The sequence below is a fragment of the Leucoraja erinacea genome, chromosome 30, assembly GCF_028641065.1.
Source record: "Leucoraja erinacea ecotype New England chromosome 30, Leri_hhj_1, whole genome shotgun sequence".
In the NCBI taxonomy this organism is placed as follows: domain Eukaryota; kingdom Metazoa; phylum Chordata; class Chondrichthyes; order Rajiformes; family Rajidae; genus Leucoraja; species Leucoraja erinaceus.
Genome location: NC_073406.1, coordinates 6,829,417 through 6,855,329, shown reverse-complemented (window position 1 = coordinate 6,855,329; position 25,913 = coordinate 6,829,417). Strand labels below are relative to the sequence as shown.

Genomic DNA, 25,913 nt, shown 5'->3' with positions numbered 1-25,913 from the left:
TCTGTTAGTCCACAGTCTTTACAAGGAGCCCGTTACCGGGGAATGTAGTCCTTGCTTTTGCTGAAACTCACACTTCTTCACCAGGATGTGAAATATCCGAATCCATTTATATTGAAACAACCTTCTTGGAAACTATAAGCTGTCCCGAGCCACTGTGTAGGTGACACGAAAACCCCCCTTTTATGAACGATTCTTCCTGGACTAAGGGCAGGGTAACAGAGACAGGATACAGCGCGGGTCTGAGGCCCACCGTTAAACCTCAATCAAGTGAAGAGTCCTTTAGAAACAAACTACACGGATAACTCAGCGCCACACAGTCAAACAGTTTCCTGTAAATCCACGCTGGAATGTTTATATGTACTTGCCACCCCCCCCCCCCCCCCCCCCCCCCCCCCCCCCCCCCCCCCCCCCCCCCCATTGATACTTTGCATTCATTAGAATTAAAAATAGTTACAAATCACAGACGTTTACTTGCGACCCCACCCTCCCTCCCCCAGTCCCAACACACAGTTTGTGGGTGTCTCTGCACGGCGCTTTCTTGCTGAAGTCTATCTGAAGATTCTGTGGCAGGAGTGGAGGCTCCCGGAGAGCGGGCGCTTCTCAGCCACAATCTCCCCTTCCAGCTGAAGGAGCGGAACCTTCCTCTGACACGGCGGGGACCTCAGTCGCTACCTGGATGGGCGAAGCCAGCCGGCGCACGGACTGCCCCGACGTCGTACGCCTGAAGTTTGGATTTCGTGGCTGGCGAGAAGAGGCGTTGCAGCAGGTTACCCCCGGACTTCTCTCCTGCTTTGTCCAGCGCCCATGTGTCCACGGAATTGGTGGCGGGGTGGGGGGGTGGAAGGGTCACAGCTCCGCCTCTGGGCTCTGAGTTTGTGTCGGGTCAAGGGGGAAGAGGGAGGGAGGGGGGTTGCAATTTGAACAGCAATTTAAAAAAGTTTACACTCTTACAGAGCTTCCAGTGTACCGTATATACGGGAGAGGGGCGATTCTAAGCTGCAAGCATCGGCCGGGACTGGAGATACACGTGTGGCGGGTGGGTTTGGCGGGGCGCCGATGGAGGAGGGCGGAGATGGAGAGGTGGCTGGAATTGTCCAGCCGGGTGGGGTGTCAGAGACGGCCGCTCGCCCGGCCACAGGTTCCCTCGGGGGCGTTGCGCGGAGCCCGCCGGCTCTCAGTAAGCTTGGCCCGTCTCCACCTGCAGTAATCCCAGGACAGCCGAGTGCTCGCTCAGCTTCATCCGCCTCTGCGTGGACAGGCTCACGTTCTTGGTCAGATAGTCCACCGCACCTTGGGGGAGAGAGAGAGAGAGAGAGAGCGGAAGATGTATCAGGATAAACAAACACAAAGCAAAGACACCAGACGTTCACAAATTCACACGTTGTAGGAGCTGAATTAGGCCATTCGGTCCATCAAGTCTCCTCCTCCATTCAACCAACTCTCGTTCCTTCTCAACCCCATTCTCCTGTCTGCTCCCCATCAACCTTCCCTCCATTGACGAACTGTACACTGCAAGGGCCAGGAAGTGAGCGGGCAAGATCATCTCTGACCCCTCTCACCCTGGCCACAAACTCGTTGAATCACTTCCCTCTGGAAGGCGACTCCGGACTGTCAAAGCTGCCACAGCCAGACATAAAAACGTTTTTTTATCCACGAGTAGTTGCTCTACTCAACAGCCAAAAATCTGTAGCCTCCACTTTGATCTGGTATTTTGTTGGTTTACATGCTTGATCAATGGAGTTTTATCATTAATATTTTATTATTATTATTAATGTTTAGTGTTTTCTGAGTCATTCGTAGCTGTCACTGTATGTCATGTTGTTACTTGTGGGCGGAGCACCAAGGCAAATTCCTTGTATGTGAAGGTTACACAAAAAAGCTGGAGAAACTCAGCGGGTGCAGCAGCATCTATGGAGCGAAGGAAACAGGCAACGTTGGAAATAGGCAACGTTTCGGGCCGAAACCCTGTCGGGTTTCGGCCCGAAACGTTGCCTATTTCCTTCGCTCCATAGATGCTGCTGCACCCGCTGAGTTTCTCCAGCTTTTTTGTGTAACCTTCGATTCTCCAGCATCTGCAGTTCCCTCTTAAACTCCTTGTATGTGAATACTTGGCCCATAAGCTTACTTACTTACATAACCCCTGACACCCACACTAATCAGCTTCTATCAATCTCCACCTGAGAAATTCCCATTGACTTGGCCTCCACAGCCCACTGTGGCACAAACTTCCACAGATTCGCCGTCCTCTGACTAAAGAAAGTGCATTAGGGTAAACAAACACTCCCTCTTCCCCTGCCCACGACAACTGACGGTGTGACTCGTTTCAAAAACACGGGCAGAGGTCCCAAGGTGCAAGATTTGCCACCTGCCGCTGACCCCGCTGAGGAGTGCCGGCGTGAGTCCCGTGTGGGAATTCCCGTCTGTGGAATTCTCTGCCTCAGTGGGCGGTGGAGGCTGGTTCTCTGGATGCTTTCAAGAGAGAGCTAGATAGGGCTCTTAAAGATATCGGAGTCAGGGGATATGGGGAGAAGGCAGGGACGGGGTACTGATTGGGGATGATCAGCCATGATCACATTGAAGGGCCAAACTCCTGCACCTATTGTCTATTGGGAATGCCCATGGGTTTTCTCAGCGGGGGGGGGGGGGGGGGGGGGGTGTTCTGAACAAGCCCTGAACCCATCTCTCCCAGCTGTGCATCCGGACACGGTTTATTCAGAAGCATGGTTGAAGGTTGGGAACATTGACCACCCCGTGGGCAAGGTGTTGCTGTCCGGTGGGCAGGGCTTGCTCTGCCCCACCCCGCCTTCGCCCTGATCATATCGGGGCGCAACAGTCGGGGTTTGAAAGATTTCCAGTTTCGGGCTAGGAGCTGGAGCCTTGGTGAACAGGGAAGGTTTAAAGGATGGCCCCGAGGAGGTGTGAGAGTGAAAGGAAATTTTAAGGAGGGAATTCAAGTGTCATGAGTGTCAACATTTGTGGTGCAGCACGCTGGCGCAGCAGTAGAGACCCGGGTTCGATCCTGACTCTGGGTGCTGTCTGTACGGAGTTTGTACATTCTCCCGTCGGCGCGGACTCAGTGGGCCAAAGGGCTTGTTTCCACACCGTATCTCTAAACTAATGACCCATATGTACAAGACAATAATTACATTCTTACTTGCAGCAGAACAACACGCCTGTAAACAGAATACACACAGATATAATAAACAGAATAAATTAATAACCTCAATACTAGTGGAAATAATAACCGTAAAATCCTTAGTGCAACCAAAGTTCCTCACAGTTGAGGTTGGTGTTCAGGAGCCTGCTGGCTGTTGGGAAGAGGCTGTACTGGGGCAGAAAGCACAACCGCCAAATGGGGGCAAGGAGGAGAGTTGAACGCTGTAGACTCGATTGATTTAAGGAAATTAGGAAGGTGAGATCTCGAATGACATCAGTTTCTGCCAATCTAATGTCTGAAGAAGGGTCCCGAGCCGAAATGTCACCTGTCCATTTCACTCCACAGATACTGCCTGACCCACTGAGTTACTCCAGTACTTTGTATCTTGCTCAAGATTCCAGTCTGTCGGTGCGTGTCTGAGAGTGTTCCAGGACACTTTAAGCAACCTGTCCTCGCCAGATGCGGTCACTAGATGGTGATCAGGCGCTGCGGTGCTGGCCGGAGCCCCAACCAAGAGCAGTGGTGGATTGGGAGATTCAACTCATGAGAGCTTGTTGCTGACTTTGACTCAAATTCCCAGCAAATAATTGCAAAAAAAAAAATCTCCGAGAAAGCCATGCGCAATTCCCAGCAAGTTTGCTCCTGAGCAAAAACACAAAAAGTGCTGGAGTGACGCAGCGGGTCAGGCAGCATCTGCGGAAGGAATGGGCAGACGACGTTTTAGGTTGGGACCCTTCCTCTAAGGTCTGAGAAGGGTCGTGTTCGTAAGTTCATAAGTTGTAGAAGCAGAATTAGGCCATTCGTCCCATCAAGTCCCCATTTCTCACCACAGATACTGCCCGACTCACTCGGTGTGGGACAGTGTTTTGCTCAAGATTCCAGATTCTTGTGTCTCCAAGTTTTCTCCTGAGGGACTGCTCCCCCCCCCCCCCCCCCCCCACCCCCCCCCCCCACTTTCTGTGAGGGTCCCACACTTACAGACCCCGGGCTTTGAGAGTGCAGTGATGTGCTCCTGTATTTAAATGTCTTGATTCGCGTTGGATAATGGTTGCTCACTGTTCATTACCTCTCCGGTTACTCTGCCAAGAAGTGTTGTGTGCAAAGCTGGCACACCAGACAATCATGCCTGCTAAGTAAACAACGTTTTCAGCTTGAAGAGCTTGTCATCTCTTTGCCCCAAAGGGGGGAGCGGTGTTCGATGGAAAGCCTTATTACCGAGCTGTCATTTCTATTTAAATTCACTTCACGGTCTCGCACAAAGTCTTTGATATTCCTTGGCACCAGGCTGGATTGGCTAATTAATGTACTGAGCATGCTCGGTAGCCCAGTGAATGTATCATGGCATGGCATGGCTGCCAGCAGGCCCTTCTTCCCCTTAGACGTTGCCTATCACCATCAATCTCTGGGTTGGGGGTTTGCTGGGCCCAATCGGGAATTTACACACGAGGAACTGGAGATGCTGGTTTACATAAAAATACACAAAGTTCTGGAGTAACTCAGCGGGTCAGGCAGCATCTCTGCAGAACATTGATAAGCGACATTTTGGGTCGAGACCCTTCTTCAGATTGACTGTGGTGGAGGGGAGAAAGCTGGAAAAGAGAGGTGGGGGCGAGACAAAGCCTGGCTACTGATGTGGACACAGTTGAGGGGGTGGGGGGGGGGGGGGGGGGGGGGGGGGGGGGGATTTGCTAGATGGATGGACAAAGGCCAGAGATGAGAAGACAGTGAGATAAGGAGACGAGGTAATAATTTGTTTCGCAGTCTTCTCCATGGACAGACCAGCTATGGGATGTCCGGGTTGTGACGCCCACATTGGGGGGGTCCAGACACTGAGTACTGAGTGCCGGAGTTCAGATTTGGTGACAGGATGTACAGTGTATCATTCTGCTGTGCGTTTGTCACATGTTTTGACTGTCACTTCCAAGCCCATCCCATCACCATCCCAAGTGAATGGCAGACTATTTAGGGGTGAAATGAGGATCAAGTCCTTCATTCAAACAGTGTCTCCTGACAGCATTGTTGAGGGCAGGCACTCTGTAGATGTATTTGGTCAGTGCTGTATTTGGTCAGGTTTAATTTTGTTTACAGGATGTAATTGTTGCCGGCAGGCCCAGTATTTATTACTCAGACCTCTGTGCTTTACGTTAAGTCGGGGATATCAAAGTCAAAGCTGGTCCAAAGGCTTCTTTGTCACCATTGAGGCACCATGGCTGCAGAAACATATGTCAATTCAAGACACTGCAGACGCTGGAATCTTGAGCTAAACACAGAGTGCAGGAAGAACTCAGTAGGTCAGGCAGCATGTCTACAGGTAAATGGTCAGGTGACCTTCTGGATGGCGAACCTTTTCCAGACCATGTCCAGATTCTTAAAATCGCCTATTCATTCCCTCCACAGATGCTGCCTGACCTACTGAGTTTCTCCAGCACATTGTGTTTCACTGCACTAACATATTTTGTATCCCTGGGTGTTTCTCAGGCTGAATAGCCTGAATAACTCAGCCTCTCCCTAAGTCTCTCGTTCAAGTACTGACTAGAGATGGGTTGCATCTCAGGTTACTATTAAATGTTTCCCCTCTCACCTTAAACCTATGCCCTCTGGTTCTTAATTCTCCTACTCTAAGGAAAAGACTCTGTGCATTCACCCAATCCCCCTTTTTGATCTTATACACCTCTATAAGGGCACACATCATCCTCCCATGCTCCAGGGAATATAGTCCTAACCTGCTAAACCTCTCCCCGTTGCACAGGCCCTCAACTCTAGGCAACATCCTCGTAAATCTTCTCTGCACTCTTTCCAGCTAAATAACATCCTCCCTATAGCAGGGTAACCAAAATGGAACACAATACTCCAAATGCAGCCTCATCAGCGCCATGTACAACTGTAACATAGCATCCCAACTTCTATACTCAATACCTTGACTGATGAAGGCCAATGTATTGCAAGCCTTCTTGACTACCATATCTACTTGTGACATCACTTTCAAGTGCACCACTCTCACCTTCACTGCTAGATTCCTCTGCTCAACTACATTCCCAGGGCTCTGCTGTGCACTGTGTAGGTCCTGCCCTTGTTTGACTCCACAAAATGCAACATCTTGCGTTTATCTGCATTAAACTCCATTAACCATTCCTCAGCCGACTTGCCCAACTGATTTAATTGTTGATAACCATCATCGCTATCTATGATACAACCCACTTTAATTATTATTTAATTATTAATCGTGCTTTCTCCATTCGCTTTAAAATTGGTGATATAAACCACACGGGGCAATGGACCCTGCACTGATCACTGAGGTACATCACGAGTCACAAGCCTCCAGTCCATACAACAACCTTCCGCCATCATCCTCTACCCTTCCATGGAGCCAGCTAGCTCTCTCTGGATCTTATGCGATCTAACATTCCCGGGCAGCCTATCATGCGGAACCTTATCAATGCCTCATCGACCTTTTTGGTTACTACTTCAAAAAACGCAATCAGATTTGTGAGGCATGATCTTCAACAAAACCATGGTGACTATCCTTAATCAGCCCATGTTCATCCAAATACATATGTATCTTATTCCTCAGAATAATCTCCAGTAATTTACCTACCACAGATGTTAGGCTTGCTGGTCTATAATCCCCAGGAATTTCCTTGCAGTACTTCTTACATAGAGGCATAAAATTAGCCACCTCACCCGTGTCTAATGATGATTTATATATCTCAGCCAGGGTGACCACAATTTATTCTCTAGCTTCCCACAGCGCCCTCAAATATATCTGATGAGGCCTGGGAGGTTTATCTACCTTCATATGGCTTAGGACATTCAGCACCTGCTCAACCTGCTCAACCCCCAAGACATCTGTATTGACTGTCCCATCTCCTGCGGCTTCACACATATGACTGCTTTGGTTTCTGAGGGGCCCTGTTCCCTCTCTAGTTACCCCCTTTCCCTTAATGTACTCATAAAATCCCTTTGGAGTTTCCTTAATATTATCTGCCAGCGCTATCTCATTTTACCTTTTTGCCCTCCTAATTTCTGGAGAAATTTCCCCCTCAGTTAGGGAAAATCCACAGCACGTGTGTTTGGGATTGGGGCCAGGGACTTGGCAACAAAATGTGAAACACATTTTCACACGACAGGTAATGGAAATCAGAATTCCTGACCGCAGCTCGGAATATATTGGGGATCAGTTAAAGTTTACAAGGCAGACATGTACAGATCATTGTTGGTTGAGTGCATTAATGGATATAGAGCACAAATGGAATAATTAGGGCCTCGAGCCTGCTATGATGAATTATTTTAAATATATATTATACATTATCTGTGTGTATTGGTATTTACAGGCCCGTAAGGATGGCAAGTAAGAATTTCATCGTTCTATACATATGACAATTAAACACTCTTGACTCTTGATCCACAGGGGTTATATTTCTTATTTTTAACTACCAACCAACCAGCCATTACCTGATTGAATTGCAAGCGACCTAGTGCCTTTCCTATAAGGTTCTGGTTCTGATCCTGTAGAACTTTTGGAAATTGGTTGAGGATCGAAATTGGACTTCACTGAGATGTTGCCCTCAGTTAAATAACTCCTCCGACAGTCAATCATCGTCTTTCTGAGCAGTGGCTTTTAGAGTTTAGAGATAAACATGGAAACAGGCCCTTCGGCCCACCGAGTCCACCCTGACCATTGACAACCCATTCGCAATAGTTCTATGTTATCCCACTTTCTCATCCACTATCAAAATACAATGGGAAATTTCACAGAGGCCAATTAAGCTACAAATCCAAGTGCCTTTGAGATGTGGGAGGAAACCAGAGCACCCGGAGGAAGTCCACATGGTCACAAGGAGAACATCCAAAGGCAGCACCCGTGCTTCTGATCGAACCCTAGTCTCTGGTGCTCTAATTTAGCATTTGTTGATGTTTGAATAACAATGGCAATGGTGAGATTGTCCTGGATATGTAAAGATGGACCTCCAGGGTGGAAGGGGGGGAGAGGTTGAGGATGGGGCACAAACAGATCTGTGGGAAGTTGAATGCTTCATGTTCTGGAGGTGTGCAAAAGCACTGCTCCTGGGAAGAAATATCATGGTCTGTGGTTTTGATGGGGGCTGGTCTTGGGGGATTGCACCCATAAATATCTGAAGGTAGCAACACATGTTCTCAAAATGCCACTCGGCCCCTCAAGCCTATTCTGCTATTCAATTGGACCCCTGCCCTCAATGCCTCCTTCCTGTTGGTTCCCCATGTTCCACAATTCCCCAGACTTTCATAAATATATCAATTTCCTCTTTAAATACCCCAATGTTCCAGCCTCCACAACAAGGATAGAGAATTCCAGAGATTCACCTCCCTTCTTGAGAAGATGTTTCTATGCCCCACAGTGTTAAATGAGCACCCAATGACCTTTTACTGATAAAACTGACAAAATCATTGATGTTTTTTTGGTCAACATTTTTTGGAGGAGGATAGAATCATCTTCTGTAGCTAAGATACATTGACTGGAAAACAGATTCAGCAGTTGCTTTCAAAAGGGAATTGTATAAATAGTCAAAAGGCAATGTGTTTCAGAGCGAGGTGAAAACATTGAAGCGATTGGAAGGTTAAGCTGAAGTTTCAAAGAGCTAGCACAGGCACGATGGGCTGATCGGCCACCTCCCGTTGTGTGTTAATCTATGGTGATTCTGAAATGCACAGGTAAATTAGCAGAGTGGTGCAGAGTCTGTGGCCAGGCCGTGTGTAAAGGGTGTGACTGACTGCCTGCCCCTGGGCGTTCGGTATTGGTAATAGACGATAGCAGTATTTATCAACTACACATGTCCGCTCACATCCAGAGGCAAGTGTGGGGAGGTCAGAGGGCAGTGCAGCGCCTGGTGAAAGGGAAAGCTGCTATTGATCCAGCCAGCTCCTGCAGAAGGTTTCAATTTAACGGCAGGAGCTAAAGACATTAGGAGCGGCTGCAGAGGGAGCGTGGAGAATCCATGCAGGGGTCGGAAAGGACAGTACAAGGGCAGGACAACGAGGATGGTGGGGAGAGTGGGGGGAGGGAAGGAAGAACCTCTGAACCCATCAAGGACAAGAGCTGTGTCACCAGGAAGCTGCGATTAGTTTAACATCCGAGCTGCAAACAGAACTGGTCAGCGGAGTTTGCAGTTCCATCACTGGCTGGGAATCCGTTCCTTCTGCATAACCATAACGTCAATATTTTATCAGATTCCAAAGCTAATGTCTATCCGATCAAACATCACATTACATGTCAGAACTTTGAAACAAATGCAAAGACTTGGTGGCTTCAGCCTTGATTGATGCTTTCATTTTAGCTTTTTGCATTTGATAATTTTTCTCTCAATCACACACACACACACACACACACACACACACACACACACACACACACACACACACACACACACACACACACACACACACACACACACACACACACACACACACACACACACACACACACACACACACACACACACACACACACACACACACACACACACACACACACACACACACACACACACACACAGGTACACAACACACACACACCCACACACACATAGGCACACACACACATAGGCACAGCACACACACACACCGCGCACACACACATAGGCACACACACACATACACACACACACACACACACACATACACACACACACACACACACACACAGGTACACACACACACACGTACACACACACACACACAGGTACACACACACACACACACACACAGGTACACACACACACACACGCACACACACACCCGTGTACACACATGCTCGCTTGCACACACACACATGCACACACAAACACACACAGACACATACGCACAGACACACACACACAAACACAGGTGAACACAAATACACACGCGTACACAACACACAAACACACAAGTGTGAACATACACACTCTCTCAAGCACCCCTCAAAATAATTTTAATTTAACACCCTGCTCCCGATAACACTGAAACAATTGATTCATTTAATGGATCTGACCTTAGGTGACATGGTCAGTAGGTTTGTGGATGACTGAAATGAGTGGTCGAGTGGACAGTGAACAAGGTTATCTACGATGACACTGGGATCTTGAACTGAGCCAATAAGCTGAGGAATGGTGGAAGGAGTTTAATTCAGGTAACTAGGAGTTGTTGCACTTTGATAGGACGAACCAGAGCAGGACTTGCACAGTAACTCCATTGCGTGGTATTTTAGAAAAAGAGAGATCTAGGTAGATAGGCATACATTTGCATGAAAGTGGCGACACAGTTAGCTAGGATGGTGAGGAAGACGTTTGGCACGCTGGCCTACATCAGTCAGAGCACACATCCTCAGGAGTTGGGATGTCGTGTAATAACTGCATAAGATGTTGGTAGGGCCATATTTCGAGTACTGTGTACCGTTCTGATCACCCTGCTAGGATATCATTAAACTATAAAGGCTGCAAAACAAGATTTGTGAGGATGTTACGAGGTCTGGAGGGTTTGAGTTAAAAGGAAAGGCTGGATAGGCTGGGTGTTTATTTAGTAGGTTGAGGGGTGACGTTATAGAGGTTTATAAAACTAGGAGGGTCATAAACAAGTGAATAGCCACAGTCTGTTCCCTAGAGTCGGGGAGTCTAAACATAGAGGGCATTGATTTAAGGTGAGAGGGGAAAGATTTAAAACAGACCCGAGGGGCAACTTTTTCCACACAGAGAGTGGTGCACACATGGAACAAGCTGCCAGTCGAAGCAGTAGAGAATTACAACATTTAAAAGACACTTGGACAGGTACATGGATAGAAAATTCAGGGCGTGTTTACAAAAAAAGACACAAAGTGCTGGAGTAACTCAGCAGGGCAGACAACTTCTCTGGAGAACATGAAGAGATGGTATTTCACATCAGGACCCTTCTTCCGACTGGCAGGTCAGGTTTGGCGGGATATGGGGAAGTGAGACTAGCTTTGTTAAGCAACGTAGTCAGCCTGGATAATATTGGGCCTGATGCCGTGCTGCATAACTCAAGACATCACTAAATGCAACACTCTCCGATGTAATACATCCATCAGTATAACACTGACTGTGGGTCCTTGGCTGTGGGTCTGCCAGTGTACACGCCCCCCTGTTACCACATTGTATATTGGGCTGGCTGCTCCATTGGCTGGAGACGGTGCACTTGCTCTTGCAAAAGTGTGGACGCTGAGATATTTCTGAAGTTCCAGAGAAATTTGTGGGCAGGAGTGGGTGTCATGGAGTGGGTGATCAGGGATAGAACAGAGGCAAGTTGGGCCCTGCTTAATGTTCAGTCTTTTCTGGATTGTGGCTGGATGTGGCCAGTGCCTTTGATGAGGGGCCCTCTGATCAGACACCTACCAGGACATGCCCCTCCGTCTGGCTGATTCACCAGTGCTGGCTCGGGGTGCTGAGCAGCTGAATATATTGACAGTGGGCACACACCCTCCCCGGTGGGGCAGTGATCAGAGAAGGCACCTTGGAATATGGGGCTAGTATCCCTCCTGATCTCTGTCGGTTGAGGTCGACTCTGCATGGACCATCGACCTACGAGGCGTGTGACGTGGAGACAGGCCATCAGTCCCACCCACCCACGTTGTTGCCCTTGCCCCCCACCCATGCCCATCACCCCTCCCTGCGATAGTTTCAGCCAGCAATGCTTACTCTGTCCATACTGGGCATACTGGTAGCCGGGCACGGGGTCCATGCTGTATCCAGAGGTGCTGTAGGCGGGCGTGCAGTAGGACTGAGAGGTGGGCAGGCTCTCCACTGCCTTGATGGAGTCGGCGCGCTGACTGCAGCTGGCGGACAGTGGGTTGGAGGTGTCCAGGCTCCCGTGCAGCGGCGAGATGGAGAAGTCGTGCTGCGGCTGAGTAGAGACGGCTGCGGGGTTGCTCAAGATGCTCATCACCTGTGGCCGTGAGGGGGGGGGGGGGGGGGGGGGGGGAGGGGGGGGAGGGGGGGAGAGGTGGGGGGGGAGAGGGAGAGGGGGAGGGAGAGGGATGGGAGGGGGGTGGTCAGTGGGAAGCAGTAACGCAGACCTCCGGCCTGTAACGAGCCGTGGGGGAAGAAATGATTGGTGGTGTGGGGTGGCAACGGAGAATGGGATTTATGAAGGGAAAGGAGGAATGCAGAATAAAAGGAGGAGGGGAGGTGGGATTCAGGTAGGTTGAGTAGACAATAGACAATAGGTGCAGGAGGAGGCCATTCGGCCCTTTGAGCCAGCACCGCCATTCAATGTGATCATGGCTGATCATCCCCAATCAGTACCCCTGCTCCTGCCTTCTTCCCATATCCCCTGACTCCGCTATTTTTAAGAGCCCTATCTAGCTCTCTCTCTAAAGCATCCAGAGAACCTGCCTCCACCGCCCTCGGAGGCAGAAAATTCCACAGACGAGTAGGGGGATATTAATCAGGGAGTGAAAGAGAAGAAGGGGGAAAGAGGGAGGAAATAGGAGGAGAGGGACTAGTGGCTTGAACAAAGGGGAAAGCCAGGTTTGAAACCCAGCGTGCCACCCCAACCTGATGTGACAGTGGGCAGCACAGTGGTGCAGTTGTAGACCTGCAGCCTCACAGCGACAGACATCCCGGTTCGATCCTGATCTCGGGTGCTGTCCGTGTGGAGTTTATATTTTCTCCCTATGACTGCGTGGGTTAGCTACAGGTGTTCTGGTTTCCTCCCCCATCCCAAAGCCTGTGAGTCTGTTGGTTAATTGGCCTCTGTCCCTAAATGTCCCTCGTGTGTCGGGAGTGGAAATGAAAGTGGGACAACGGAGAGTTAATGTGAAAGGGTGATTGTTGGCCTGGACTGGGTGGCCGTATGGCCTGTTTCCATGCAGTATCATTCAATCATTACTGAACGGGGTACTGATTGGGGATGATCAGCCATGATCACATTGAATGGCAGTGCTGGCTCGAGGGGCCGAATGGCCTACGCCTGCACCTATTGTCTATTGTCTATGAATCTGGTGGTCTGGTTTAGCAGATGATCAGCTCCCTAGCCCTAGGCCCCAGCTCCCACAACCGTTCAAACTTGTTCTATGTTATTTCACATTCTCATCCATTTGGGATGAGAATGGCTGTGACTTGGGTGGGGAATGGCTGAGGGGAGGCTGGATAGTAAATGTGGGAAGGGTGAATGCAGGGACGGAGGGCGGGGCTGTGGGAGGGATGGGGAGGAGGGAGAAAGGGCAAACTGGGATGGGTAAATGGTTGTAAATGGTTGTTGGGATAGGGTGACAGGAATGGGAAATGAGTTGGGAGGTTTCGGATGGGGAATAAGGAGCATGACAACAATGGGCAGGGTAGGGGGAAATGGAAATAGGCGATGGGGTATAACAGGAAATGGCGATGGGATAACTGTTAACCGTTGACACGCAGGTCAAACACAAGGAGCAAAATGCAAACCAAAAGAGTAAAACACAAGCTCTCTCTGCCAGGTAGACAAAAATGCTGGAGAAACCCAGCGGGTGAGGCAGCATCTATGGAGCGAAGGAAATAGGCAACGTTTCGGGTCGAGACCCTTCTTCCGACGGGTTCTGAAGAAGGGTTTCGACCTCCCAGATTGTTAAGGGCTTGGACACGCTAGAGGCAGGAAACATGTTCCCGATGTTGCCGGAGTCCAGAACCAGGGGCCACAGTTTAAGAATAAGGAGTAAGCCATTTAGAACGGAGACGAGGAAACACTTTTTCTCACAGAGAGTGGCGAGACTGTGGAATTCCCTGCCTCAGAGGGCGGTGGAGGCAGGTTCTCTGGATGCTTTCAAGAGAGAGCTAGATAGGGCTCTTAAAAATAGCGGAGTCAGGGGATATGTGGAGAAGGCAGGAACAGGGGTACTGATTGGGGATGATCAGCCATGATCACATTGAATGGCGGTGCTGGCTCGAAGGGCCGAATGGCCTGTTCCTGCACCTATTGTCTATTGTCTCTCTGCCAGGTAGCCGAAAATGCTGGAGAAACTCAGTGGGTAAAGCAGCACCTATGGAACGATGGAAATAAGCAACGTTTCGGGTCGAAAAGATGGGTTCTGAAGAAGGGTTTCAGACCCGAAACGTCGCCTATTTCCTTCGCTCCATAGATGCTGCCTCACCCGCTGAGTTTCTCCAGCATTTTTGTCTACCTTCGATTTTCCAGCATCTGCAGTTCCTTCTTCAACAACTCTCTCTCTCTCTCTGCCAGATCGACACCAAAATACAACCCCATTAAACACGGGGAATCAAACCAAAACCTTCTGGCCACAGTTAAGTTTCTCTCCCTTTCCAGATGTGAATGTGCAAAGCAAGGACGATGGCTCCCGAGTAGAAATCAAACAGCGTGCAACATCTGCAAAGTTTTATGCGATCAGCAAGAGGGTGGGTGGGGGAGCAAGAGGGCAGTGGGAACCCGGAGTTGGCGAGCTGTCAATCACACAGACTGACAGGGCAACTCCAAAATCACAAGCAGATTGCAGAGATTAGTGGCGCTGGACACAGACGGCTCACTCGCTGATCACGGCTCGTTCTCGGACAAGTTTTTTTTTTATTACCGGGCTGTATCACTGGGCTGTCGGAGAGGATGGTACGCGCGATAACTCCGAGGTGAGGATAAATGAAGCGTCTTCCACACGCAAAAAAGCACCGCCTCGGGCACCTCGCACTTTCCCTGCGAGATAGTCACTCTTTGAGGGGGGGGGGGGAGGGGTGGGGAAAGTAATTAATTTTGGCAACTTCACAGCCAACAGCCCCAGGGAGCGCTAATCCCACAGGGACCATTCCTTAACCCTCACAAACCAGCACTGGCTGTTAAACAACAAGCTATCTGTTCCACTTACATGTGCTGCTGTTAAAGAGAGACTTTGCACTGTCAGGCATCCTCAGCATAGAAACATAGAAAATAGGTGCAGGAGTAGGCCATTCGGCCCTTCGAGCCTGCACCGCCATTCAATATGATCATGGCTGATCATCCAACTCAGTATCCTGTACCTGCCTTCTCTCCATACCCTCTGATCCCTTTAGCCACAAGGGTCGAATCTAACTCCCTCTTAAATATAGCCAATGAACTGGCCTCAACTACCCTCTGTGGCAGAGAATTCTAGAGATTCACCACTCTCTGTGTGAAAAATGTTTTCCTCATCTCGGTCCTAAAATATTTCCCCCTTATCCTTAAACTGTGACCCCTTGCTCTGGACTTCCCCAACATCGGGAACAATCTTCCTGCATCTAGCCTGTCCAACCCCTTAAGAATTTTGTAAGTTTCTATAAGATTCTTATAGAATCCGCATCCGCTGAGTTTCTCCAGCATTTTTGTGTACCTTCGATTTTCCAGCATCTGCAGTTCCTTCGTAAACACATCCTCATGAAGAGGGCCTCTCTCGTTGCCGGGACCCCTGAGAAGAAAGCTGAGCTGCAAGGATCGCATGAAGAAGGAGTCCCGCTTCACTAAGAGGGACTTGCCCTTAGTCACACCGTGTGTGGATCCCTTATGAAGAGGGAGCCTCCTTATCAGGAACCAGCGTAAAGAAGTACTCGTTTAAGAAGGAACTGCAGATGCTGGAAAATCGAAGGTAGACAAAAAATGCTGGAGAAACTCAGCGGGTGCAGCAGCATCTATGGAGCGAAGGAAATAGGCAACGCCTATTTCCTTCGCTCCAAAGATGCTGCTGCACCCGCTGAGTTTCTCCAGCATTTTTGTCCACCTCTAAAGAAGTACTTGTGCAGTAATAATGCCCCTGTCCCACTTAGGAAACCTGAACGAAAAACCTCTGGAGACTTTGCGCCCCACCCAAGGTTTCCGTGCGGTTGCCGGAGGTTGCAGGTAGTGGAAGCAGGTAGGGAGACTGACAAAAAGCTCCGGTAACCGCACGGAAACCTTGGGTGGGGCACAAAGTCTCCAGAGGTTTCCGTTCAGGTTTCCTGCCCATTGTAAGGTCTGCATTACGAAGACCCCTCATAAAGAAGCAGTCAGACTGTTAAGACCCTTTGTGAGAAGGAGTGTCACTTTCAGAGCCCCTCATGAAGAGGGAGTCAGTAAGAGTGGACTGGGGGTGGGGGGGGGATGGGGGGGGGGGAGATGGGGGTGGTGGTGGGTGGGAGGTGGGGTGGGGTGGGGGGGGGGGTCCGGGGGGGGTGGTTGGTGGGGATGGGGGATGTGGGGGGGGGTTGGGGGAGGTCTGCATTAGGATGTGGGGGGGGATGGGGAAGACCCCTGGGGGGTTGGGGATGGGGGGGGAGGGATGGGGAGATGGGGGGACTGTTAATGGGACCCTTGGGGGGATGGGAGGATGGGGGGGGATGGGGGGGTTTGGGAGATCACTTTGGGGGGTGGGGGGATTGGGGGGGTTGGGGGATGGGGGGGGTGGGAGGGATGGGGTTGGGGGGGAATGGGGGATGGGGGGATGGGGGGTTGGGGGATGGGGGGGTTTTGGGAGATGGGGGTTGGGGATGTGGGGGGATGGGGAGGGGGGATGGGGGGGGGGGGTTTGGGAGATGGGGGGGTTGGGATGGGGGGGGGGTGGGGGGATGGGGGGAATGGGGGTTTGGTGGGATGGGGGGTTGGGGGTTGGGGGTTGGGGATGTGGGGGGGGGGGATGGGGGGGGGGGGTAAGGTTGGGGGGGAGACGGGGGGGGGGGGATGGGGGGTTGGGAGGGTGGGGGGGAAGGGGGAGGGTGTGGGGGATGGGGGGGGGGGGGGGGGATGTGGGGATGGGGGGATGGGGGGTTGGGGGGATGGGGGGGATGGGGGGGATGGGGGGTTTGGGGAGATGGGGGGGCTATTACGTGACAGTGTGAGGAAGCTGCCTCGACAATGGAAATCCTGTGGCATGTTGGGAGCGCGGGGGGGGGGGGGGGGGTGCGTTGAATCCAGCTCTCTCTCTCACTGTCGCTCAGTAACCCCTTTCCCAATGAGCTTGGGGTCTGAAACTTCAGAGGGCCAGGCTGGTGATATCGCTTACACTTTATGAAAATACATTTGTGCAAGTATCTGAAATGTTCCCTCCGTCTGAAAGCCGATAGCTGCAAAACAAATGCCAAATGAAAGTGTTCCTCCAGCTCACCATTAATCCAGTTTTTATTCACTCGTTACTCGGGCAGAATTCTCATGGAAGATCAGCCTGCTGTTCTCTGGATAAAATTCCAGAGTTTTTTTTTCCCCAGTTCGTATGTTATTAAAACATTGTCTACATCGCAAGCTGTGAGCGTTTGGCGCATGGGATCACTTCACTGCTGGGCAATGTGACAACGAGCTGCAGACCAACTCTCCACATTCCCACCCAGATACACTTTCACTCCTTGGCACAGTCAGGGGGTTTACTAAACCAAGCGGCCACAGCCAGGCCAACAGCACAAACAGCTCTCCAATTATTCACTACACGAGGGGACCAGAGAATTTCATGGGATGTTATCGATAGAGGCTGATAGTATTTGTAACCTTCTTCTGTTTGAGCTCTAACAGGGAGAGGATACTCCATTGATTTTCTCCCACAATGATACCTAGTAATTGCATCTGTGACTTTACTGACAACTTGGTTCAGCCGGGACATTATAAACTCTGGCAGCAGGGAGCTGAAGAGGGTGCCGTGCACCACTGTTACAAACTTGTCGGCTGCACTGTTAGGCAGCTTGCTTATGTGAAGAACAAATCTACAATCCTTGCAACTGTTTATCTCACTGTAAGATTTTAACTCGATTTTGTTAATAGCCACATTAGTCTATTTCCACTTGCCCGCGTTTGGTATATATCCCTTTCCTAACCATGTACCTGTCCAATTGTATTTTAAATGCTGTTATAGTACCTGCTTTAATTAACCTCGTCTGGCAGCTCGCTCCATATTGCCCCCTGAGGTTCCTATTCAATCTTTCCCCTGCCACCTCAAACCTCTAGTTCTTCATTTCCCTACTTTGGGTAAAAGACCCTGCAGTCATCCTATCTATTCCTCTCATGATCATGTACATCTCTATAAGATCACCCCTCACCTAGCCTGCCCAACCTGTCCCTGTAGCTCAGTCTCTCAAGTCCTGGCAACATCCTCGTAAATCGTCTCTGCATTCACCCCAGCTTAACGACATCCTTTCAATAGCAGGTGAAATACTGAGGAAATGAATGCAAAATAGAGTATTTAAACAGGTGTTCAGCCTGGCATGCCATAAGGATTGATGCTGGGGTTATTGATGTTCATATTTGACATCAATGGTCTGTGATCAAATTGGAAGGTGCAATTAATCCAGAGGAGGGTGATGATAAAATATAGGAGGTATTCATAAACCTGCCAAACAGGCATGTCATTGGAGCGTTACAAATTAACCAATATAATTAAGTATTAGTTAGTATATTTTGATATATATAATTAGGTGTTGTGCTCCTTCAAAAGAAAGAATCTAAATATGGTCGAGGAATACACATACATCATCATGAACAGTGACAAAACAAATGTATAAGGTCTTAAAATAAAGTATACAGCGAACTAGGGTGCACATATATTGGGACAGAATAGACAAATGGAGACGTTGTGTCAGACAAGGAGGTCCAGACAAGGTGTACAGGAATGCTCAAAGTGTTTCCTGTTGCTTCTGATCATTGACAAGATCAATGGTTTCTCTGGGCACCAAAGTCAGAGTGAATCACTGGCAGGGTTGGGTGATAGAGGAAGCGACAGAAACTATAGAGGGGGGCATTCAGCAACACAAGAGATGGACAGGTCTGTCTGCAGCTGCTGATGTGATTCTAGGTGTGGATAGGATTAATAACATCAATGAGTAACTGCAGAAAATTCAAGGGGCATGTCTGAAATGAGAGGGCACAGTTTTTGGGTAGGAGGTGAGAGGTTTAGAGGGGACCTCAGGAAGAAATTTCTACCTGGAAACAAGATCGAGTCTGGACCCCACCGACTGAGACCAGGTACCGTCATCTGGATAAGCAGCTGAATGGCTTAATCATACAAGGCTATGAATCATATTTGGTACACAACGTGCTGGAGTAACTCAGCAGACCAGGCAGCATCTCTGGAGAGAGTGGGCAGGCAACGTTTCTGGTCAGGACCATTCTCCAGATCTAGACTCTCCAGTGATACTGCCTGACCCCACTGAGTTAAGGGGCTGTCCCACTGTACGAGGTAATTCAAGAGCTCTCCCGAGTTTTAAAAAAAAAATCAAACTCGTGGTAAGCACGTAGAATGTACGTAGCGGGTACGTCGGAGCTCGGGACGTCTCTTAGCGGATCGTAACGATAACAGCAGGTACTCGGGAAACGCAGCAAGCTCGTGAAGACTCGTGAAGATTTTTCAACATGTTGAAAAATGCCCACGAGAGCCCCGGGTACCTACGAGCGGCTATTACCGTAATTCTCCGAGTTTGAATCAGGGGAAACTCAGGAGAACTCTTGAATTAGCTGGTACAGTGGGACAGGCCCTTTACTCCAGCAGTTTGTGTTCTATGCAGGATTCCAGCATCTGCAGTTCCATGTGCCTGCAGGCTATGGATGAAGGTCTGGTAAATGAAGTTAACATGTACGTGTACTTGACAGTTAATATTGACTTGTTGGGCCAAAGGGCCTTGTTCCTATGTTGTATGGCTCTACCATTAAGCGGGGAGGTCACAGTCTACAAGAAGACCAATGTATACGCAAAACAAGGGCATGAAGTCCCCTGTGAGAGGTAAAATAGGGTAACAGTGCAGAACATGCATGTTGGAGAGACGGTGCATGAGGAAGGGCTGCAGATTCCTTCAGCACCGAGGCCTGCCCTGGCAAGCTGGGGCCCGCACAAGCCAGAATGGTTGCACTTCAACAGGGGAGGGATTGGAACCAATTCAACAGCGAGTTGGTGCTTGTGTATTTATGGAGGATTCAAATGATTCTGGCAGCGACATGAAGATATGAGTGCAGATTGAGAAAAACGAGAAGCAAAAGCTGGAAACAGACATTAGACGTTGCCTTGACTAAGGAATAGTTAAAGAAGAGCAGGTGTGGAAGAGCAGCCGTCTGGGTTTACAGATGAGATAGTGACAGAGATAACAGATTAAAGGAACAATTGGGAAAAGATAGTATGCTGGAAGAATCACTAAATGAGGGTAGAGGTTTAAACGACAGACAGACAGGAGAAATACAGCAAAAAAACTGCAGATGCTCAAAACCCAAGATAAAAGCAGATGTTAGAATTTACCAGCGGAGTATTTCATTCACCCTGCACGATAATTGCTCATAAAAGGGACAGAAAGGAATTATACGCCAGCCAATCCAATCTGTCAGTGGAAAGGCTCTTGAAAAAACTTCTGGAGGACAGTGGTAAAAATAATTTAAAAAAAGTAATATTGTTCGCCCCTCTCTATTCTTATATTTGTAACGCGAAGGGAGATAGATGGGAGGTGAAGGCACAAATCTAAGATAGTTGGTAGGTGGAGGTGCAGAGAGATATTCTCACCCAGGGTGCAGTTGGAATCAGGAACTCATCAAACTGAGGGGATGTTTGAGGCAAATGTTTGTTCCGATGGCCCAAGAATCTGAAGAGCCTCCCTTCTGTTTGCATCTTGCCCCACACGTTGACCCCTCCCCACCCTTACCCTCACTGGTGTGTACCCATCACAGGCCCTCCAGACCTTTGAGGCTCTCCATGTTAACTTCCTCCCCAGCTCCCCAACGTCTGACAGTAAAATCTCATGCCTGCTCTCTCCATATCCTTGTTATCAACTGATAATTGCTGAATACTCATCCAGGCCCAAGCGTTATTCAAAGATATCCAAACTACTGTAGAATTGGTCATCTGTAAAGAATTAGTTCAATTGGTCTCAATTTCACTGGGTTAGAAAGGGAAAGGTTACATTGCACGACTGTTATTAATTAATTATATTATTGAATATTATCTGTGAGATTGCGTTTATGGACTTGTTAAGCAGCATGTAAAAATGTCAATGATTCATGGCTGGTAGAGTCATCAGGTCATACAGCGAGGAAACAGGCCCTTCAGCCTAACTTGCCCATGCTGACCAACATGCCCCATCTACACTAGTCCCACTTGTTTGTGTTTGGCCCATATCCCTCTAAACTTATCCCATCCATGTAGCTGTCTAAATGTTTCTTAAACGTTATGATGGTCCTTCGTACATATGATAATTAGACACTGTTGACTCACAAAAGACTCAACGTAAATCTCCTCTTCAGGTGATTATCCAGTGACCCGCTACTTGGCTGTGATGCTTCTTCGTTGAATGTGCTGGATAGTTTTCTATGGAGTTTGCTTGTTCTCCCTGTGACCATGTGGGTTTTCTCCGGGTGCTCCGGTTTCCTCCCACATCACAAAGACGTGCAGGTTTGTAGGTTAATTGGCCTCTGTAAATTGTCTGCCGTGTGTAGGGGGGAGTGGATGAGACGGTGGGAATAACATAGAACTAGTGTGAGCAGGTGATCGACTGTTAGCATGGACCCGGTGGGCTGAAGGGCCTGTTTCCATACTATATCATTAAAATTTTAAAAATGCAACCCCAGGACTAGTTCTGTTATCCCACTTTTTCCATCCACTGTACAACCTCAGCTTGGTGAAGAATGGGAGAGAGTTCCACTGCCGTGGCCCGGGTTGGTGTGGAGGCAAGAGGGAATGGTTAATTACCCAACCAACAGGCTTGGGTCCATGGGTCAGGCAGCATCTGTGGAGGGAATGGTATGTGTACGTCCATTTCATCCACAGATGTTGCCTGATCTGCCGAGTTCCTCCAGCACTTTGTGTTTTGCTCCAGATTCCAGCATCTGCAGTTCCTCGTGTTGCCAACAGGTTTTATTACAGGCCTATAATACAACCTTTGTGCTTATCTGAGTGATGTTAAGAAGCATTTTCCCTCCGTCTGGGCAATGAGCGTGTTTGTGTGTGGAGCATTCCTGTGTGCTGTGTGCTGTCGAGGATTGGGAACTGTTAGCAAATGATTTTGATTAAGGTTTCAAGTTCTCTCCGCGGCCTCTGCACTCTCTGTATCTGGAGAGCGAGTCACCCCCCTGCGGCCACAAGTAATAGACTACGCACACTGACTTATTGGATCCAAACGAGGTTTTCTCGAGATCTTTCGGGTCTCCTCTGTGGTTTGAATGAAACGTGAAAGAAAGTCAAAGTACAAAGAGTGACAAGGGCAGTCGGTGGAGCCTGCGGCTACGCTGTTTGCAGCACTGATAGTCCCGGCTTTAGAAGCCTGCCCTCCACACTATCAATCAGCCCCTGTGATCTGCAGTGAGTGCGGAGAGAGGGTGTGAGGGAAGGGATGAGCGGGAGACCAGGCACACAATCCAGCCGTTTAAAGATCTTTAAGCATTGCACGCTTGGGGCAATATCTGAGAGAGAGAGAGAGAGAAGGGTGGGGGCAGGGCTATGTTTTAAAGAAACAATTGGAAACTGGGTCTAAATGTGACAACAACTGCATTGAGGGAAATAATTTGCACATCAGATTACAATGGAATCTGTGACCGAGCTGATGGCAATGAAAGGAGGGCCCATGTTGCAGCTTTACAGGACGGGCTGAGTGACTGACAAATGGAGCTAATTTCATGACTTTTAATCCCTTCACATTCATATTACAGTTTGCTGATGGAAGCTGATTTCGTAAAACTCAGTTTAACCCTTTGGCGTATCACAAGGAGCGAGCACAAAATGCCACCTCTCATCCTCATTCAGCACCCACTCCCATAGCACTCTCCCACTGGGTGACACAGCACCCTCTTCCATAGCCCTCACCCACTGGGTGACTCAGATCGCAGTCACGGACACTCTGCTCCCCTGCTGAGTGGCTGAGTCAGCATCCGAGGTCACACACCCACCATAACATTGCACGGAATGGAAACAGGCCATTTTGGCCCAATTTGTCCATGTGATCCATTCTAACCCCATCACCTAGCACTTGGTCCACGGGCCTCTATGCCAAAGCAATTCAAGGGTTTGGCTGGACACTTGCTAAATGCTATCAGTGACATTGCTTCAGATGCTACCCGGCCCATCAAGGGTACTGACCTCCCCACCATCGAAGGGATCTACCTGGGGTGCTGCCTCAAAAAGCCAGCTAATGTCGTCAAAGACCCACAACACACTGGCCACACTCTCAGCTTGTTCCTACTGACAGGAAAAAGGTACAGGAGTCTGAAAACCATGTTCAAGAGCAGCTTCTTGCCAGCGATCATTAGGCTCTTGTACACTTCACAACCCTAACTTCAGTAACTATGATCATCAATGGACTGTCTTTGTTGCACAACGGACTTCGATTTTAAGTGATGGTATTTTTAATTATTGTATATTTATCCGTGCGTCATTGCGTGTTTGTGCCGGTTTGTTAAGCTGCAGCAAATAGGAATTTCATTGACAATGCAGCTGGGTAAATTCTAGCCTTCACTTCCATTGAAACCTTCCTTTCTTTCCACAGTAATATTCCTGCCAATATTTAGTGAGAGCACCTCCTGAAAACACATTGCAGCCGGTTCTGAATGAACAATCTCACGCAACAAACAGAAACCCATCTTGACGAGTAGACCAGGAGAGGCAACGCAGGTGAGCAGTCACTCCGTGTCTAATCCAAGTTCCAGAGAGAGAGAGAGAGAGAGAGAGAGAGAGAGAGAGAGAGAGAGAGAGAGAGAGCTTCACTGGGTTTGTCACCAAGTTGTACCTGACTCAACCGGTGAACATTTCCCCCGAATTATTACAGGTGATAGTACAGGAAACAATCAGAAGAAACTTCACGCAGTTAATAGAAATGAAAGGTTTAGTGATTCCCAGGTGGAGATCCCAGGAATGGGACTGGGAGGAGGTGTTAGGATATCTTTCAGCCCAAATAAAGCAAATTCATGAGCTTCAAAATAAATTGTGCTGTGTGCAATTATGGGGATTTTCACGCCTCATTCAATCTGTTCTAATTAATGGACTTGGACTGGACAGCGCTTGTGACTGAGCCTTGCTGGCTTGTGTCTGGCACAGAACAGATGACAGAGATGATTTCTATCTGGTCTCTATGTCACTTGGCTAATTGGCTGCAGGGAGTTAATGAAAAGTGAAAAGCTGCAGAAGGAAGGCATGGCGAGGGAATTGAAGGAAGCGGAAGGAGTGGGCGGGGGGGAAGGGAAGAGGTGAGCGCAGGGCATTGGGAAAGGGTGAGGGGATGAAGGAGAGAGGAATGAGGAGATGGGAAGGGGAGGTAAAGGCCACTGAGTGGAAACAGGGAAATAGAGAGCAGATGGGAGGGAAGGAAGGTGGGAGAGGATGATGGGAGAGGGGTGTGAGGAAGATAATGGAGGGATGGGAGAGAGGAGGGGAAGAGAGGAGGAAGAGGAATGGAGGGAGGAGGGAAAAGGGAAAGAGAGAGAGGATGGGATGAGAGGGAGAGAGAGAAAATGGGAGGGAAAGAGGGAGAGGAGGAGGGGGATGAAGGGGAGGTGGAAGAGAGGGAAGAGGGAGATAATGTGAGGGTGGAGAGGGAGAGGGGATGGGAGGATGAGAGGGAGATAGTGGAATGGACAGGGAGGGGACTAGATAGAAGGAGAAGGTGAGAGGGTGCGAAGGTTACAACCATGGGTCGGGTTAGAGGGGAGGAGGGTGTGGTCAGATAGGGGGAGGATGAAGAGGGGTGATCTTGGGACCAGGTGGGGCATAGCATAAACTTAGTCATGAAATGTCCCAGGAAATGGTGTACTGTACTACCAACAGGAAGTGAATGGGGTTAAGGAATATGCTGACAGGGATTGGTTAGAGGAAGCAAAGGAAGAAGGGTCAGTATTTGCTGGTGATCGGGAGTGAATGTTAAACGTGGTTTGTCTGAAACCTTCTGCCTTCCGTGTGCAAGAAGTCATCTAACTGCCTCTGCAGTCACTTTACTTTAGACTTTAGACAATAGAGCACGGAAACAGGCCCTTCGGCCCACTGAGTCTGCACCGACCAGCGATCACTATTGTGGCAATAACACTATCCTACACATTAGGGACAATTTTACCGAAGCCAATTAACCTACAAAACCTGAACATCTTCAGAATGTGGGAGGAAGCCGGAACACCCGGGGAAATCCCACAGGGTCACAGGGAGAACATACAAACTCCATACAGACCGGAGTCAGCTTTGAACCCAGCGCTGGAAGGCAGCGACTCTACCCCTGTGCCACTGAGCTGCCAGTGATGTGATTAGGGTGAGCACCCAAGATGCTCCCTCTGGAACCCCAGTCCTTCGAAGCAACAACGCATCATCCCTCCCGACTGCTAAAGATAATAATGTAATATTGTTGGATAATTGGATGAATTACACACCTTTCATAATATCTCATCAGTTTGAATTTATCTGGAGTCTCAAACATGGTAAATTGGCTCAACAAAGTAGAACACTGAGCTTGCGACATTAGGATGAATATTCAGCGCCTTGATCAAAGGCATAGGTTTGAAGAAGGTAGTGAGCTGGGGGGTGGGTAATTAAAAGCTTTGGACCTCAGAAGGTAGATGAAGTGAAGCATAAATTAAAGTGAAGTTCAGAACTGGAGGAGTACAGAGTTGAAGATAGACAATAGACAATAAGTGCAGGAGTAGGCCATTCGGCCCTTCGAGCCAGCACCGCCATTCAATGTGATCATGGCAGATCATCCCCAATCAGTACCACGTTCCTGCCTTCTCCCCATATCCCCTGACTCCGCTATTTTTAAGAGCCCTATGTAGCTCTCTCTTGAAAGCATCCAGAGAACCGGCCTCCACCGCCCTCTGAGGCAGAGAATTCCACAGACATGAGAAATCTGAAAGAAGTTGGGAAAAACGGAGGAGGAGGTGGAGGTTACGATGGGGAGAGGGG

General features: G+C 49.1%; 1 protein-coding gene across 2 annotated transcripts in view; it reads right to left on the bottom strand.

Annotated features, from left to right (window-relative positions):
- Window positions 1-406: 406 nt before the first annotated feature.
- Window positions 407-25,913, bottom strand: part of LOC129711580 (paired box protein Pax-7) — a 123,830-nt gene continuing 98,323 nt past the window's right edge. For both annotated transcript variants that reach the window (XM_055659299.1, XM_055659300.1), the window contains exons 8-9: window positions 11,821-12,067; window positions 407-1,290 (exon numbers count right to left, since the gene is read on the bottom strand). In XM_055659299.1, the coding sequence (XP_055515274.1) occupies window positions 1,175-1,290; window positions 11,821-12,067 (363 nt within the window). In that variant the 3' untranslated portion in view covers window positions 407-1,174. The remainder of the gene's footprint in view (window positions 1,291-11,820; window positions 12,068-25,913) is intronic.